The sequence below is a fragment of the Myotis yumanensis genome, unplaced genomic scaffold (genome assembly GCF_028538775.1).
Source record: "Myotis yumanensis isolate MYYU_CA2020_CCGP unplaced genomic scaffold, mMyoYum1.0.hap1 SCAF_11, whole genome shotgun sequence".
Classification (NCBI taxonomy): domain Eukaryota; kingdom Metazoa; phylum Chordata; class Mammalia; order Chiroptera; family Vespertilionidae; genus Myotis; species Myotis yumanensis.
The window spans coordinates 36,129,131-36,141,886 of NW_027223762.1; the positions used below are offsets into that span (position 1 = coordinate 36,129,131).

Sequence of the window (12,756 nt, forward strand, 5' to 3'; positions counted from 1 at the left end):
AGAATTTAAGCATGATACATTTAAGTATATTAACTAATATAAATATTCATTAAGAAAGTTTATGTTTATATAAACATATAAAAACTGGATAGAGATTTCAATGGTCTAAATTAGAAATTCCTAACAAATACAATTCTTACTCATTTGTTTATATGGCTAAAGAATGAGAATTTATAATTATAAGAAATTTAGAAGGAATATAACATTTCCTCCTTGTACAGAAAGCTTAAAATATTTGTTAAACTGAACCTTCAGGGATATTAAAATTCCAGTTTTATAATTATTCCATAAAATATATAAAGAAAGCTTACATTCTGCCAGTTTCTGCTTTGCTTCTAAGTTACCATGCTCTGTCGCTGATACTGTGGTGGAAGAGTTGGAAAGAAGAAAAAAAAAGTAGAAATTATTTTTTAACACTTTGTATTTTTATATGCACATATATAATGTATTATCACACACCTTGTTGAGATTAATAAATTATGCTCAACTTTTTAAAAGGCAGTTGAAAAAATGCCATAATACAGATGCTTTCATTTCATAGAGGTATTTCCTAAATTTGCAGTGAAAAGGCTTATGTACCACAACAGGTGGGCCAATATCCTGAGCCTGCAATCTCATCAGATATGGAAGGGAACTGCAACCGAGCCCAGAACAGAAGCTGTTTCAGTCTGTCATCAGAACCATGAAGTCAGCCTATTAACGCCAAGCTAAGCACAGAAGAAGCCCACACAAACCCACTTCAACAGAGACCAAAACAGGAAGTAACTCTAGCTAGAAAGACCTTTTGGCCCAACAAAAACTTCTGGGATTAACAGGATTAATCAGATAAAGAAAATTGATCATTCACACAGAAATGCCTATTTCAGATACCAGGTGAGGATCCGGCAGGCCAGCACAGTGGAGCCATGCATTAACAATGCCCTCTACTGGGACACTGATAAATAAACGAGACTAGGCTGTCCAGTTATCAGTCTGATCAGCAGTAAAATGAAAATTTTCATGTTCTTCTATAGCATTTTCTCAATATTGCTTTATTTTATATAGAACAGATATCAACCTCGGCATTTTTCTAAAGAACTGAAGTGACTTTTCTTAATTCCATAATGTATTAATGGTATTACATAGTTTAGGATATTTTGTTTATAAGAATTAGTTGAGTAGAGCAGATACTTTACCTGGTTGATCTTTCTTGTCATAATACTGGTATATCCCAATATCTCTATCTACAGAAAGGAAGAAATAACATTAGATTATGGTAAAAAATTCTAGAGAATAAGAAGCCAATCAGACTATATGGCAGGGTGGGGGTGAGTATAGGCAGGGAGGAGGACAAAAGCGGTCTCTTTACCTTACTAGAAATAAAGTAGTTTAAAAGTATCTAGACATGGGTTCAGGTATTACAGGGATACTGGAAAGTTTACCAATGTAATTAGAAAAGATTTACACAAAACTAAAATGGCATGAGGAAAAGAGGAGTAAGGAACTGCAATGAAGGAAGACCACCTCTTCTCTGTCACACTCCCCCTGACATTTTCCACGGGGAACTGCCACTGAGACTAAGCAATGCCAAATGAAATCAGGGGATGGAAGAAAATGCCCTGACTCTTGGGTTCTGAGCTGTGCTTTCTTTCCTCTGATTTAACTCAAGTCTGGGAGGGTGTTTAGTGGTGAAGCTGTAGAAAAGAAAGAGAGGATTAGAGTAAGGTGTGGATAAATTATCGGAAGCTGTTTAGACTTAAAGAAAAACCTTCCAAACCCATTCAAAGTCGGATGTTCTGCGGAGGCTACAAAAGCAAAGCTAGGTTTTCCTAAATGCTGAGCGTGATTTAATCAAGGAATTCTGTTCTTACAATTTAATTACAGAAGAACAAAACAACTGTGTCCATTTTCTTACTATCTATGAATAGTGAAATATTTTTCTTTGAAGTAACATTTGTTTCCTCCCATGCAAAATAATCCTAGCTACTAACATAAGGACATAACTATTTCCAAAGAAGTGGAAGGGAAGCAGTACAGGCTGCCCCCTAGTGACTGACTGCTCCAATCTTTCTCAAATTGAAAGATGGAACTTCAAAAAAAAATATTACAGCTATAAATTTATATATAGTTTTCAAAATAGCCAATCATGTATACTTACTGAAGCTGTATTTTGTTATGCTATTAATTTTAAATACAGTTTTAAAGAATGCAATTCATTTCTACTAGACTGAAAATATCTAATAAGGCATTATTGGGAAAGGTCATGGGTAGGGATCCTAAGGTATTAGTAATGTTTTCTTTCTTTCTTTTTTCCCCTATTGCTTATGGCTTGATTTTTAAAAAATATGTGCCCTGACTGGGAATTGAATCAGTGACCTCCTGGTGCATGGGACGATGCTTAACCAACTGAGCCACACTGGCAGGACTGTAACTATTCTTTAAAAAGAAGTGTGATATATATATATTCAATAACCTATAGATAAAATTTTTGTCTTGCAGATATTAATTTTCAGTGATTAATGCTGTAACACATATACATTTCTGAAATTTTAAATCTTAATGGATATGTACTTTGATATTTTGACATTCTCCAGAAAATGTTCATAAAGCAAAACATGTTATTAGTTATCATATTTATTATTATTAATAAAGCCACCAGAATTGTACTCTGGTTGGAATCTTTATATATATATATATATATATATATATATATATATATACACACACACACACACACACACATTTTTATTGATTTTTTTTGAGAGAAGAAGAGAAGAGAGAAAGAGAGAGAAACATTGATGTGAGAGCCAAACATCTATCGGCTGCCTCCTACACACCCCCTATAGGATCAAGCCCGCACCCCGGGCATGGGCCCTGACCAGGAATTGAACTAGCAACCTTCGGTGCATGAGACAACACCCAACCAACTGAGCCATACCAGCAAGGGCTCTAGCTGGAATCTTAAAATGAAATATTTTCTTCTCTGATCATAATTGCCTACTTTTTTCATCTCTCTTGATCCCTTACTTCCATATAGCTAGCTTTTATGCTTCTTTGAAATCAACCGCTTAATCCCTTCATTTTCTTCTGGTCCATCAGCCCTTTCAATCTACAAACTCACTTTCTTAGTCTAGAAATATTTCTTTGATAATTTCCTCCTCTCCTTTTTGTTGCTTTTCATGGAGTTAGTAATAGTTGAATTTAGAGTTCCTAGGTCGAATAGCTAACATGCTCTTTCCTATTTATTATCTTTGTTTTTTTTGTCACAGCATTCATTTCATTTTTATAACACATGTATATTTCAACATAATTATGTTTTCTTTTTTTAAAATATATTTTATTGACTTTTTACAGAGAGGAAGGGAGAGGGACAGAGAGTTAGAAACATCGATGAGAGAGAAACATAGATCAGCTGCCTCCTGCACACTCCCTGCTGGGGATGTGCCTGCAACCAAGGTACATGCCCTTGACCGGAATCAAATCCGGGATCCTTGCGTCCGCAGGCCGGAGCCCTATCCACTGAGCCAAACCGGTCAGGGCATGTTTTCTTAATTATATGTTCATTGGATAAACTTGGAGGGGAAAAAATTTTAAAAAGTTCAGTGTGCTATCTTTCCATTCTTCAGAGATAGCCACTAATAACATTTGTTGTCTCTCCTTAGAGTTTTTTTCTGTATGTATTTTATTACTAAAGTGCTATAATGAAAATACCATTTAACATTTTTGTTTTACAATTGCTAAATTACTGGGTAAATAAATGCTTATAAATAACGTTAAAAAATAAAATATAACCCTAGCCTGGTGGTTCAGTTGGTTGTAGCATCCTCCTGTACACCAAAAAGGTGAGGGTTCAATTCCCAGCCCAGGCACATACCTAGGTTGTGAGTTCAATTCCCAGTCGGGGTGCATATGGACGGCAACTGATCAAAGCAACCGATCAATGTTTCTCTCTCTTTCTCCCTTCCTTTCTCTCTCAAATCAATAAAAACATATTCTCGGGTAAGGATTTAAAAAATGATAAAAATAATAAAATACAAAAGACTATACATATGATTAAAAATATACACAAACCAGGAAAGAACAATACCTTTTAAGCCTTCTGTGTGCCCTTTTCTATTTCATCCCACTCCCTCTCTTCTCAGAACTATACTAAAATTTTGTTTATAATCCTTACTTTCTTTATAGTATTACATATATATTTGTCTCCTGAAATAAGACACTATTTAATTTTGCCTGTTGTTTTTAAACTTCCACTAAATCAGCGGTTCTCAACCTGTGGGTCGCGACCCCCTTGGCGGTCGAACGACCCTTTCACAGGGGTCGCCTAAGACCATCCTGCATATCAGATATTTACATTACGATTCATAACAGTAGCAACATTACAGTTATGAAGTAGCAACGAAAATAATTTTATGGTTGGGTCACAACATGAGGAACTGTATTTAAAGGGCCAGAAGGTTGAGAACCACTGCTCTAAATGCTATCATATTATAGGAACTCTTCTGCAACTTATTTTTAAATTTACTTGCCTAATATTGCATTTCTGACATTCATCTATACTGTTGCATGCAGCTGAAATTCATTCACTTTCTCTGTTGCATAAATGTATCCATTCTCCTGCTGATTGACATTTGGGTTGTTTCTGATTCCCTGGAATATAAACTGTAATATTGTGAACATTTTTGTACAAATCTCTTGGTGCACAAGTGTCAGGACTTTTGCTGGGTATATACCTACGAGTCGAATTATTAGTCAATAGGTGACGTACTTCTTCAACTATGCCAGACAATGCCAAATTGTTTCCTAAGGTGGTTGGCCCAAATTATACTTTCATCAGCAGTGAGATAAGCTCACTTTCATTCTTTGGTGTGTGTTTTTTCTATTTTCTAATAAGCTTTCTTTTACTCTCTTGAGTTTTATTTTTTTCTGCAACATATTTTTTTTTAAATTCCCAAGATATGAGTATAACTTTCCAGTGTTTTCTGAAGCTTCTGCATATTGTTCCTTGCTGTTCATATTTAAAAATGAGTCACAGAAAGCTGATTAGAAGCTCTGTGTACAGGAGCAGGGCTTGCCAACTGGGGGCTTCACTGATGAGCCAGGAACCCGGGTGCTTCAGCGGAGGATCCCATCATCAAATGTCAGTGTGGAGAGTCTTCTCTCTGGGGCCATGCAGTCACTCCAGAGAGGATTCCCTGGAGCTCCTCCCTTCTTGGGGAATGTCTAACGGCTGTGGCATTCTCAGAACCAGGTGGGATTAAGAGGACCTTACCCATCAGTGTGCAGGCTTTCATCTCATCCCTGCTTTCAGTTCAGCACCTCTCCCTAGCTTCTTCACTGGGGCTGGGATCCAAGTTTAAAGCCTCCCTCATCAAGTATTTCCACAGTACGGGAGGTATCTCACTACTTCTCAAGCAGATTTTCAAGTCCCTTGGTTGTCACCCTCATATCACATCCCCATCGTCTACAGTATCTGGCCCCTCAAATTTCTGTATCTTTCAAGAGTTTTGAAAAACAGACTGGCTGTCACTGGAATTCTGCTCTGGAGACACTCGATGTTCAGATTTTTAAGCTTTGCTAATTCCTTCATCCCATCTTCCAAAAATCAACTGTAATCGTCTCCTCTCCTATTCTTTGTCTTTGTGGGTTTATGTCTTATTTTAATTTAATCCATTTTCCCTCATTTTAGAAGAATTTGGGGAGGAAACAAATGTGTGTTAAATCCACCTGTTTAACTGGAAGTTCTATCCTTAATATTTTAAGCAAGGCAAAAAATGAAATTAAAATGACATTCATCTGTAATTATATGTTTGATATAAAGAAATGATATTTTAAGACCCAGAGTCATAGAAGCATGAACAGAATCTTGCACCTCAGAAGGAAGGCACGGGAGGGTGGGTGGGAAGAGATCAACCAATAAACTTGTATGCACATATGCATAACCCATGGACACAGACAATGGGGTGGTGAAGGCCCGGGGGCAGGGCTGGGGGCGGTGGGGAGTAATGGTGCGGGCTGGCAAAAGTTAATGGGGGAAAAAGGAGGACCTATGTAATACTTTCGACAATAAAGATTTTTAAAAAATAATAATAATAAATGATACTTTATAAGGTAAAGCCATATACATACAACTGTCCTCTAAAATTCAAGAGTTGCTTTGGGTAATCAAAGAAAAAAAAAGATTTTGTAAAATATGTTCCTTAATGATATGTACTTTATAATACTAATAAGCATTGTTAGAACACACTTCTATTACTCCCCCACAAAAAATTGAAATGCAAAGAATATGAATATGATTACTTGTATGTCTTAGCTATATGTTTGAAATATTACTTTCATATTAAATAGAAATGCCTTTACCATTAGTTAGCCTGAAAATATTTATGAATATAAATCAGTCATTATGAACAATTCCAGCAAAAATGGAACATGTATGTATTTTAAGAGGAAAAAAATATTAGGCCAACAAAATTAATTTTCACAACAGAAAATCTAACTCAAGCTGAAAAAGTAAGTTAAGCAGAGTTAAGAAATTATTTTCCATTAGCCTTTTTCATTAAGAATAAAGAAAATAATGCAACTCCAGCTGGAGAATCTAGGCTCTAACCTTTGTTAGTATTTATTTATAATGTTGTAACTTATATTTGAAAAATATTGAAATTAATTCGAGCTCATTTACCGCCAATGTGTAAGGTATTCTTCAAAGACCACAGGTGCAGTTCAGTCAAGCAGAAAGACATCTGATGGCAGAAGGAATCTCTGTCCTGTTTAAAAAATAATTAAAAGGATGTGCCAATTAATTATCTCCGATTGCCAATAAAACCAAGATCCCTAGAAATAGCAGGATCATTTGCCACTACTGATATTTGAAATATGGTTCATTAGAATAAACACTTTAATATACCCTTGGTTAGCCATCCAGGAATAAACTTTAAAAAAAGGAAAAAATACACTTATTTTCCTAAATTTACTATTGTCATCACATTGTGGTAAGAAGAATATATATTTGAGTTTGCAATGACATGTGGTTTTTAAAAGTCTGAGTATATTTAAAATTATTTCATGTTTAAGCATTTTAAAAAACATTTTTTAAGGAAAGAAAACATCTGTTATGTAGTTATTAAGTACAAACATACTTTGTGGTGTATTTTTAATGTACAAAGCAAATATTTACTATCTCTCACATACAAATGGGCTAATTAAAATAAAAATTGCAAGGTAAATGGTATATAGTTACTATTATAAGAAACACATATACTTTGAAGTAAACTATGTGAAACCATGTTAGTATTCAGGTTAGTTTGTTATTCTACTCCAACTCCATTAAAAATCACAACAAAAAATGCACATCTTGTATTTCCTTCCAGTTTTATTAGCAGGGGTTAGTGATGGGTATTACTGCTAACTTTTTTAAAAATCAAGTAGAACCCAATCAATTTTAACTGATTGGAAGAAGATCAATCTGAATCAGAAAAAAAGTCAACATTTTATAAATATTTAAAAAGAATTTATATAACTTTCAAATATTTGCTTGGAGATACATCTAGTACTATACTCTATGTATTCTTTACTACATATTAGAAATACATATAGTAACCCTGACCGGTTTGGCTCAGTGGATAGAGCGTCAGCCTGCGGACTGAAGGGTCACAGGTTCGATTCCGGTCAAGGGCATGTACCTGGGTTGCGGGCACATCCCCAGTAGGGGGCATGCAGGAGGCAGCTGATCGATGTTTCTCTCTCATAGATGTTTCTAACTCTCTATCCCTCTCCCTTCCTCTCTGTGAAAAATCAATAAAATATATTTAAAAAAAAAAAAAGAAAGAAATACATATAGTAAACTACCAGCACTTTCTTTTTGGATTTCATAAAAGAATAGTTCTTTCCAATAAACTTCTGAATAACAAAAGAAGCTTAAAAATACTTTAAGACATCTTTTAGATGAAAAAATAAAATCTCAGCTTCTTTAACATTAGGAGTGACTAATAATATTTCCCATAATATTCATGTGGGTGGTAATACAAAATAACTTAAGACACAGTACAAAATTCTTAGGCCTTCCTTCACCTTTACATTTGACTTCAATGCCTTTATAATCATCAAGAAACATGCAGTTCAACTAATAAGACGCTGTGCTAATTATTAAAACAGCAGAGTGAGCAATGTAGCAGCATAAAAGAAGGGCCTGAGCCTGCTTGGAACAGCAGGTCTCTAAGAAAGCTACAGAGAAGTTGTAAAATGTTAGCAGAACCTTAAAGAACTAGAGGATTCCACCAATTAAATGATGATGATAATAATAGATAATACTAAGTACCTACCTCATGACAAGCATTATTCTATACATTTGATATGTATTAACTCATTTAATCCTCATAGCTACTCTTGGAAGAAGTGCCATTATCCTATATAATATCCTATATAATAAAAGCATGATAAGCTAAGTGTCTGACTGATCAAGAGACCATTTGGTTAACCACTTGACCAGTCGCTGTGATGCGCATTGACCACCAGGGGGCAGACGCTCCAACCAGTAGGTTAGCTTGCTGCTGGGGTCCAGCCAATCAGAACTGGGCGAGAGGACTGGACACACCTTGGAGCCCTCTTGCCAGCTGGCCAACCTCCCACGGTCCCTCCCCAGCCGGCTGGCCCCCATTAGCCCTGATCAGGACTGGGCAAGATGGCCCCAATCGCCAGCCAGGCTGAGGGACCCCACCTGTGCACGAATGCCTCTAGTTACTTCTATAAGGAGGAAAACGAAGCACATAGGTCACACAGCCAGCAGGTAGTGGAGACAGTCTAAAGATGCATGATGAAAAGTGATAGACTAAGTTGAAAAGGGTAGAAAGGGAACAGGCTATAATAATAGTAAATTCTGGATTGATATAATTCACTCTTTTCCTTATATGGAAGTGCCATAAAAAGTTAGAGATGAAACAAAGGATCTTTCTATCCCCAGATCTGCCTGACTCTAACCAAAAGCTAGCTGCCACTGCACACAGGTAGTCGGAAACAGAGCTAGTGGACTGTATTACTACGAAAGAGGACACAGTTCCTTCTCAGAAGGGAACAGGGGAAACGAGATATTAAGCAAATTACGAGTTTTTCAATTCAGAGTTGTCACCTTAGAAGTGACTCTAGCAAGGCTGCTGTGTTCTTTGGAAATGCTTTCATTAGTTTTATAGGGCTCATTTCATAAAGACTTCATTATAGTTATTATACTTTGTTTTTGAACTTACATACTTCCTATGTTTGAATATGTAAACTGAACCCTTTTCATTGGGATGGCTAAGGTCTGGAATGTTTATTTAAATAATTAATTAAGTAAATATTTATTTTTCATTTTTTTAAAGCTTAATGTGTAGACTCTAGATTCTAATTGCCTGGTTTCTTACTCTAACTTCTCGGCTTACTAGCTAACTTGGATAAATTACTTAACTTCTCCATTTCTAGGTTCTCCCTACCTCAGGACTGTATTGAGGGTACCATTATTCAGTTATCTTATTGCTGCCATTGATGCTGCTGCTCAATATGTCTAGCATGTACACATTCATATGGAAAAAAACAAAAAAAGTATTAAATATGGTCTCTCACTTTATATAGTTATTTCACAAGATGAAATGAATGAATGAATGAATGAATACTAAGTATAATAGGGGTTTTATGAAGGAAAAACATCTGAGAGTGGAGAAGTGTCTATATAAAAGGACGTATTTGAATTGGGACATGTAAATGGGTTAATATTTCAATGGGATAGGGAAGAAAGGAAGTGATGAAACAAGTGCATACTTTCTCTGATATTGAGCATCAAAGTCACAACTTCTAGACTATACACGAAAATAAAAACTCATGTTACTACTCAATGTAATGTTTATTTAAATGTCTATAATTGGAGTTTATGGCAATTTTGGCAAAGACGAGGTTGAAGTTTAGTTGTTAGTAGCTACATAAAGAGATTTTTATCACGCAAATTAAATATAGATAAAATTTTTAAACTGAAACCAAAAGGGCAATACCTTTACTTACTCTTCAACAGGAGACTGCACTTGAAATGTTATTTTTCAGTTTAAGTCAATTCAATAATAAATAATCTGCCAAAACTTTCCCTGATGACAGAATTGAAGAGTGGAATAAAATTTCCTCTGTAATCCACATTGGCTATTTCTAAGAGGCAGGAATGGTTTTAACTAAAATACCAATAAGTCCACTATTCATATCTTTACTACGTTTTAAATTCCTAAACCACTCAGAAATCATGTTGTTTGGGTGGAAATAAGCAAAATGAGGTCTACGGGGAGCTTCTCATGTCCAGTGCAAAGCCCTTAACCCTTTGCATTGGGATATAATGGGAAATTCTGAGAATGGTGCAGTGTAGAGTCCATAATCTGGACATGTCTTCCAGTGTAGCACCTAAAAATTCATGTCTGGTTCCAATGAGGGTGGGAAGACAGAAAAATGTATAAGCTGGTTTTCAAAGTGTTCTGATGTACAAACAACACTGCTCTAGTTACCATTAAAAAATAAAAGACAAAAAGGTGAGAAAGACATTCTACTTTATAAAGAACCCCTATGTGGCCCCACAGGGAACATTTGTATAAAAGGGGGAAATTGACTGTAGGGGTGGTGCCCTGCAGAAAGTAAGCAGGACTGGTAGCCCTTCAGATTAGTGGGCTCATTGAGGTGATGGTATCCAGACAAAATGGGATCCACACCCAGCTAGAGTAGACATGGTGGCCAAGGAGTAATCTATACCCAGGCGACAATTATCAGCTGATAACGCAGGCCTAACGAGTAGCAGGTACGGCAAGTGAGAAAATGGCAATGTCCAATAATGATCGGGCTTGTTTATGAACACGTGACAACCCCTGTGGACTCCACAAAATATGTGTAATTAAGGAGAAGGCTTTGCAGGGATCATGCATTATCAGAGGGCAAAAGACAAATATCTGCTAGTAAGACCATATAAAATTAAAGAGAACTGATGGAGTAAATAAAACAAATTTGCAAAAATCTGTAATAACTAGATGGACATGGTGGGAGGGGACCAAATCAATATCCTTTTTAGTCCTCAAAATGTCTTGCTGTCTCCACAGTGTGCAGTTTTTTCGAAAGATACAGAGCTTTAAACGTTGCATTTTACTCAAGAATGTCAGTGGTTGAAAAGAATTTCGTTTAAAAATTCTGCCTGAAGGAAGTAGTCAAGACTGAACTCGTATTATTCAAATATTGTATTAGTGCATAAATAGTTGTTTTGTAAGGGGGAAGAATTTCAGAAGAATGCTGGATTCTGCATTTTGGTCGAGGGGTATGAAAAAGGGAGTGCCAAACAAAGTAAGCTGAGAAATGCTGCCCTACTCGGTGCTCTTGGGCATTTCTCTAGGGATAAAACCCAATGTACTTGACTTAGAACTAGAACAAAAGTAGCTATATTGGAGGGAAATGAATGAAAGAATGATTTAATTAAAAATACAGCAAACTGTCTTAATATTGAATAGAGAAAAGAATTATCCAAATGAAAAGAATAGCAGATGGAAGAACTTAAACAAATAAAAGTTGCCCATAATTTTTCATTTATTTTAAAACATCTTTGTAACATTTGCAACTTTCTGTTACTTTAATTTTATAAGGTAGTTGTTTATAGTCTCAGATGACTCAGAAGGTCATTCTGAATCCAAACTTCAGTCTCCAAGAGAGAATAAGAAGCATGATTTAAACTGAGCATAAACTAAATTTAGATTTTCTTTGTCCTTTTGTGTCTGGGGGTAGTTGAGGGGGGTAATCTATGATAGCCCAAATTTTCAGGACAGAGATGAGAGAGGATCCTAGAAAGCCCATTATAATAAATTAATATTTATTTGACTTAAGGATAATTGTTATCATATAAACTGAATTTTAAGAAAGTAACATGCAAAATAGAAACAGCTGTACTTGATGCTTGTTACACTTTTGATAATCTTTTGAAAAATAAAAACTATGTTTTAGAGATAAAGATGACCTTGCCAATAAATAAGTCTGCAAAATACTTGCTTTTCTTGGTTTCTGAAGTCAGCTATTTTGATTGCTTTGGGAAGAACTAAAAGCTTGAGGGCAAATAAGACCCTAATGTAAAACATGATGGGGAAGAAAGGATTAACAAAGAGAAGACATTGTGCAGTTTAACAAAGATAAATGACATTATGGCACCAACATGACATTTAAGATGAAGGTGTATTAACAAAATGCCTCAAACAGCCTGAGGGACTATCTTGGGCATGAATTTAGAACATATACTTGCTATTTATTATCAAGAGATATTCTGAGGAACATCTATTCATCGATTCAAAATGTACAAAAATAAAGACAACTGAAGAGCAGGAATTTAACATAAACCCCTGGCTAGTTGCGTTAGGTGTTCTAGTCATCATTAGATAATTTTCAAATTACATTAAACATAATATATTCCCCCATAATATTTTATCTAATGTCATCAACATAAAATTATATTAATACCTATAAAGCATATGCATGAATGTATTTAACCTACGTCATATTATTAAAACTAAAAACATTGACATTTTCAACATTAAACAAAATAATTAAGTAATTATAAAATTCATGGAAAGGACAAAGGAGTCTCAAAATAAAAAGACTTCAAGCTTGGCCCTGGCTGGGTGAGCATCATCCCATACACCAAAAGGCTGAAGGTTTCATTCCAGTCAGAATGAACCTAGGTTGTGGTTCCATCTCTGGTCGGGGAGTGTATGAGAAGCAACTGATCAATCTCTCTCTCCCACATCAATG

General features: G+C 35.5%; 1 protein-coding gene across 5 annotated transcripts in view; it reads right to left on the minus strand.

The window, feature by feature from the left end:
* Positions 1–12,756, minus strand: part of WDPCP (WD repeat containing planar cell polarity effector) — a 236,986-nt gene that overhangs the window by 172,220 nt on the left and 52,010 nt on the right. For 4 of the 5 annotated variants that reach the window (XM_070429324.1, XM_070429323.1, XM_070429325.1 and 1 more), the window contains exons 2-4: positions 6,659–6,743; positions 1,176–1,223; positions 312–362 (exon numbers count right to left, since the gene is read on the minus strand). In XM_070429324.1, the coding sequence (XP_070285425.1) occupies positions 312–362; positions 1,176–1,223; positions 6,659–6,719 (160 nt within the window). In that variant the 5' untranslated portion in view covers positions 6,720–6,743. Of the gene's footprint in view, positions 1–311; positions 363–1,175; positions 1,224–6,658; positions 6,744–12,756 lie in introns of those variants that run through there. The other variant, XM_070429326.1, reaches the window with a different exon arrangement.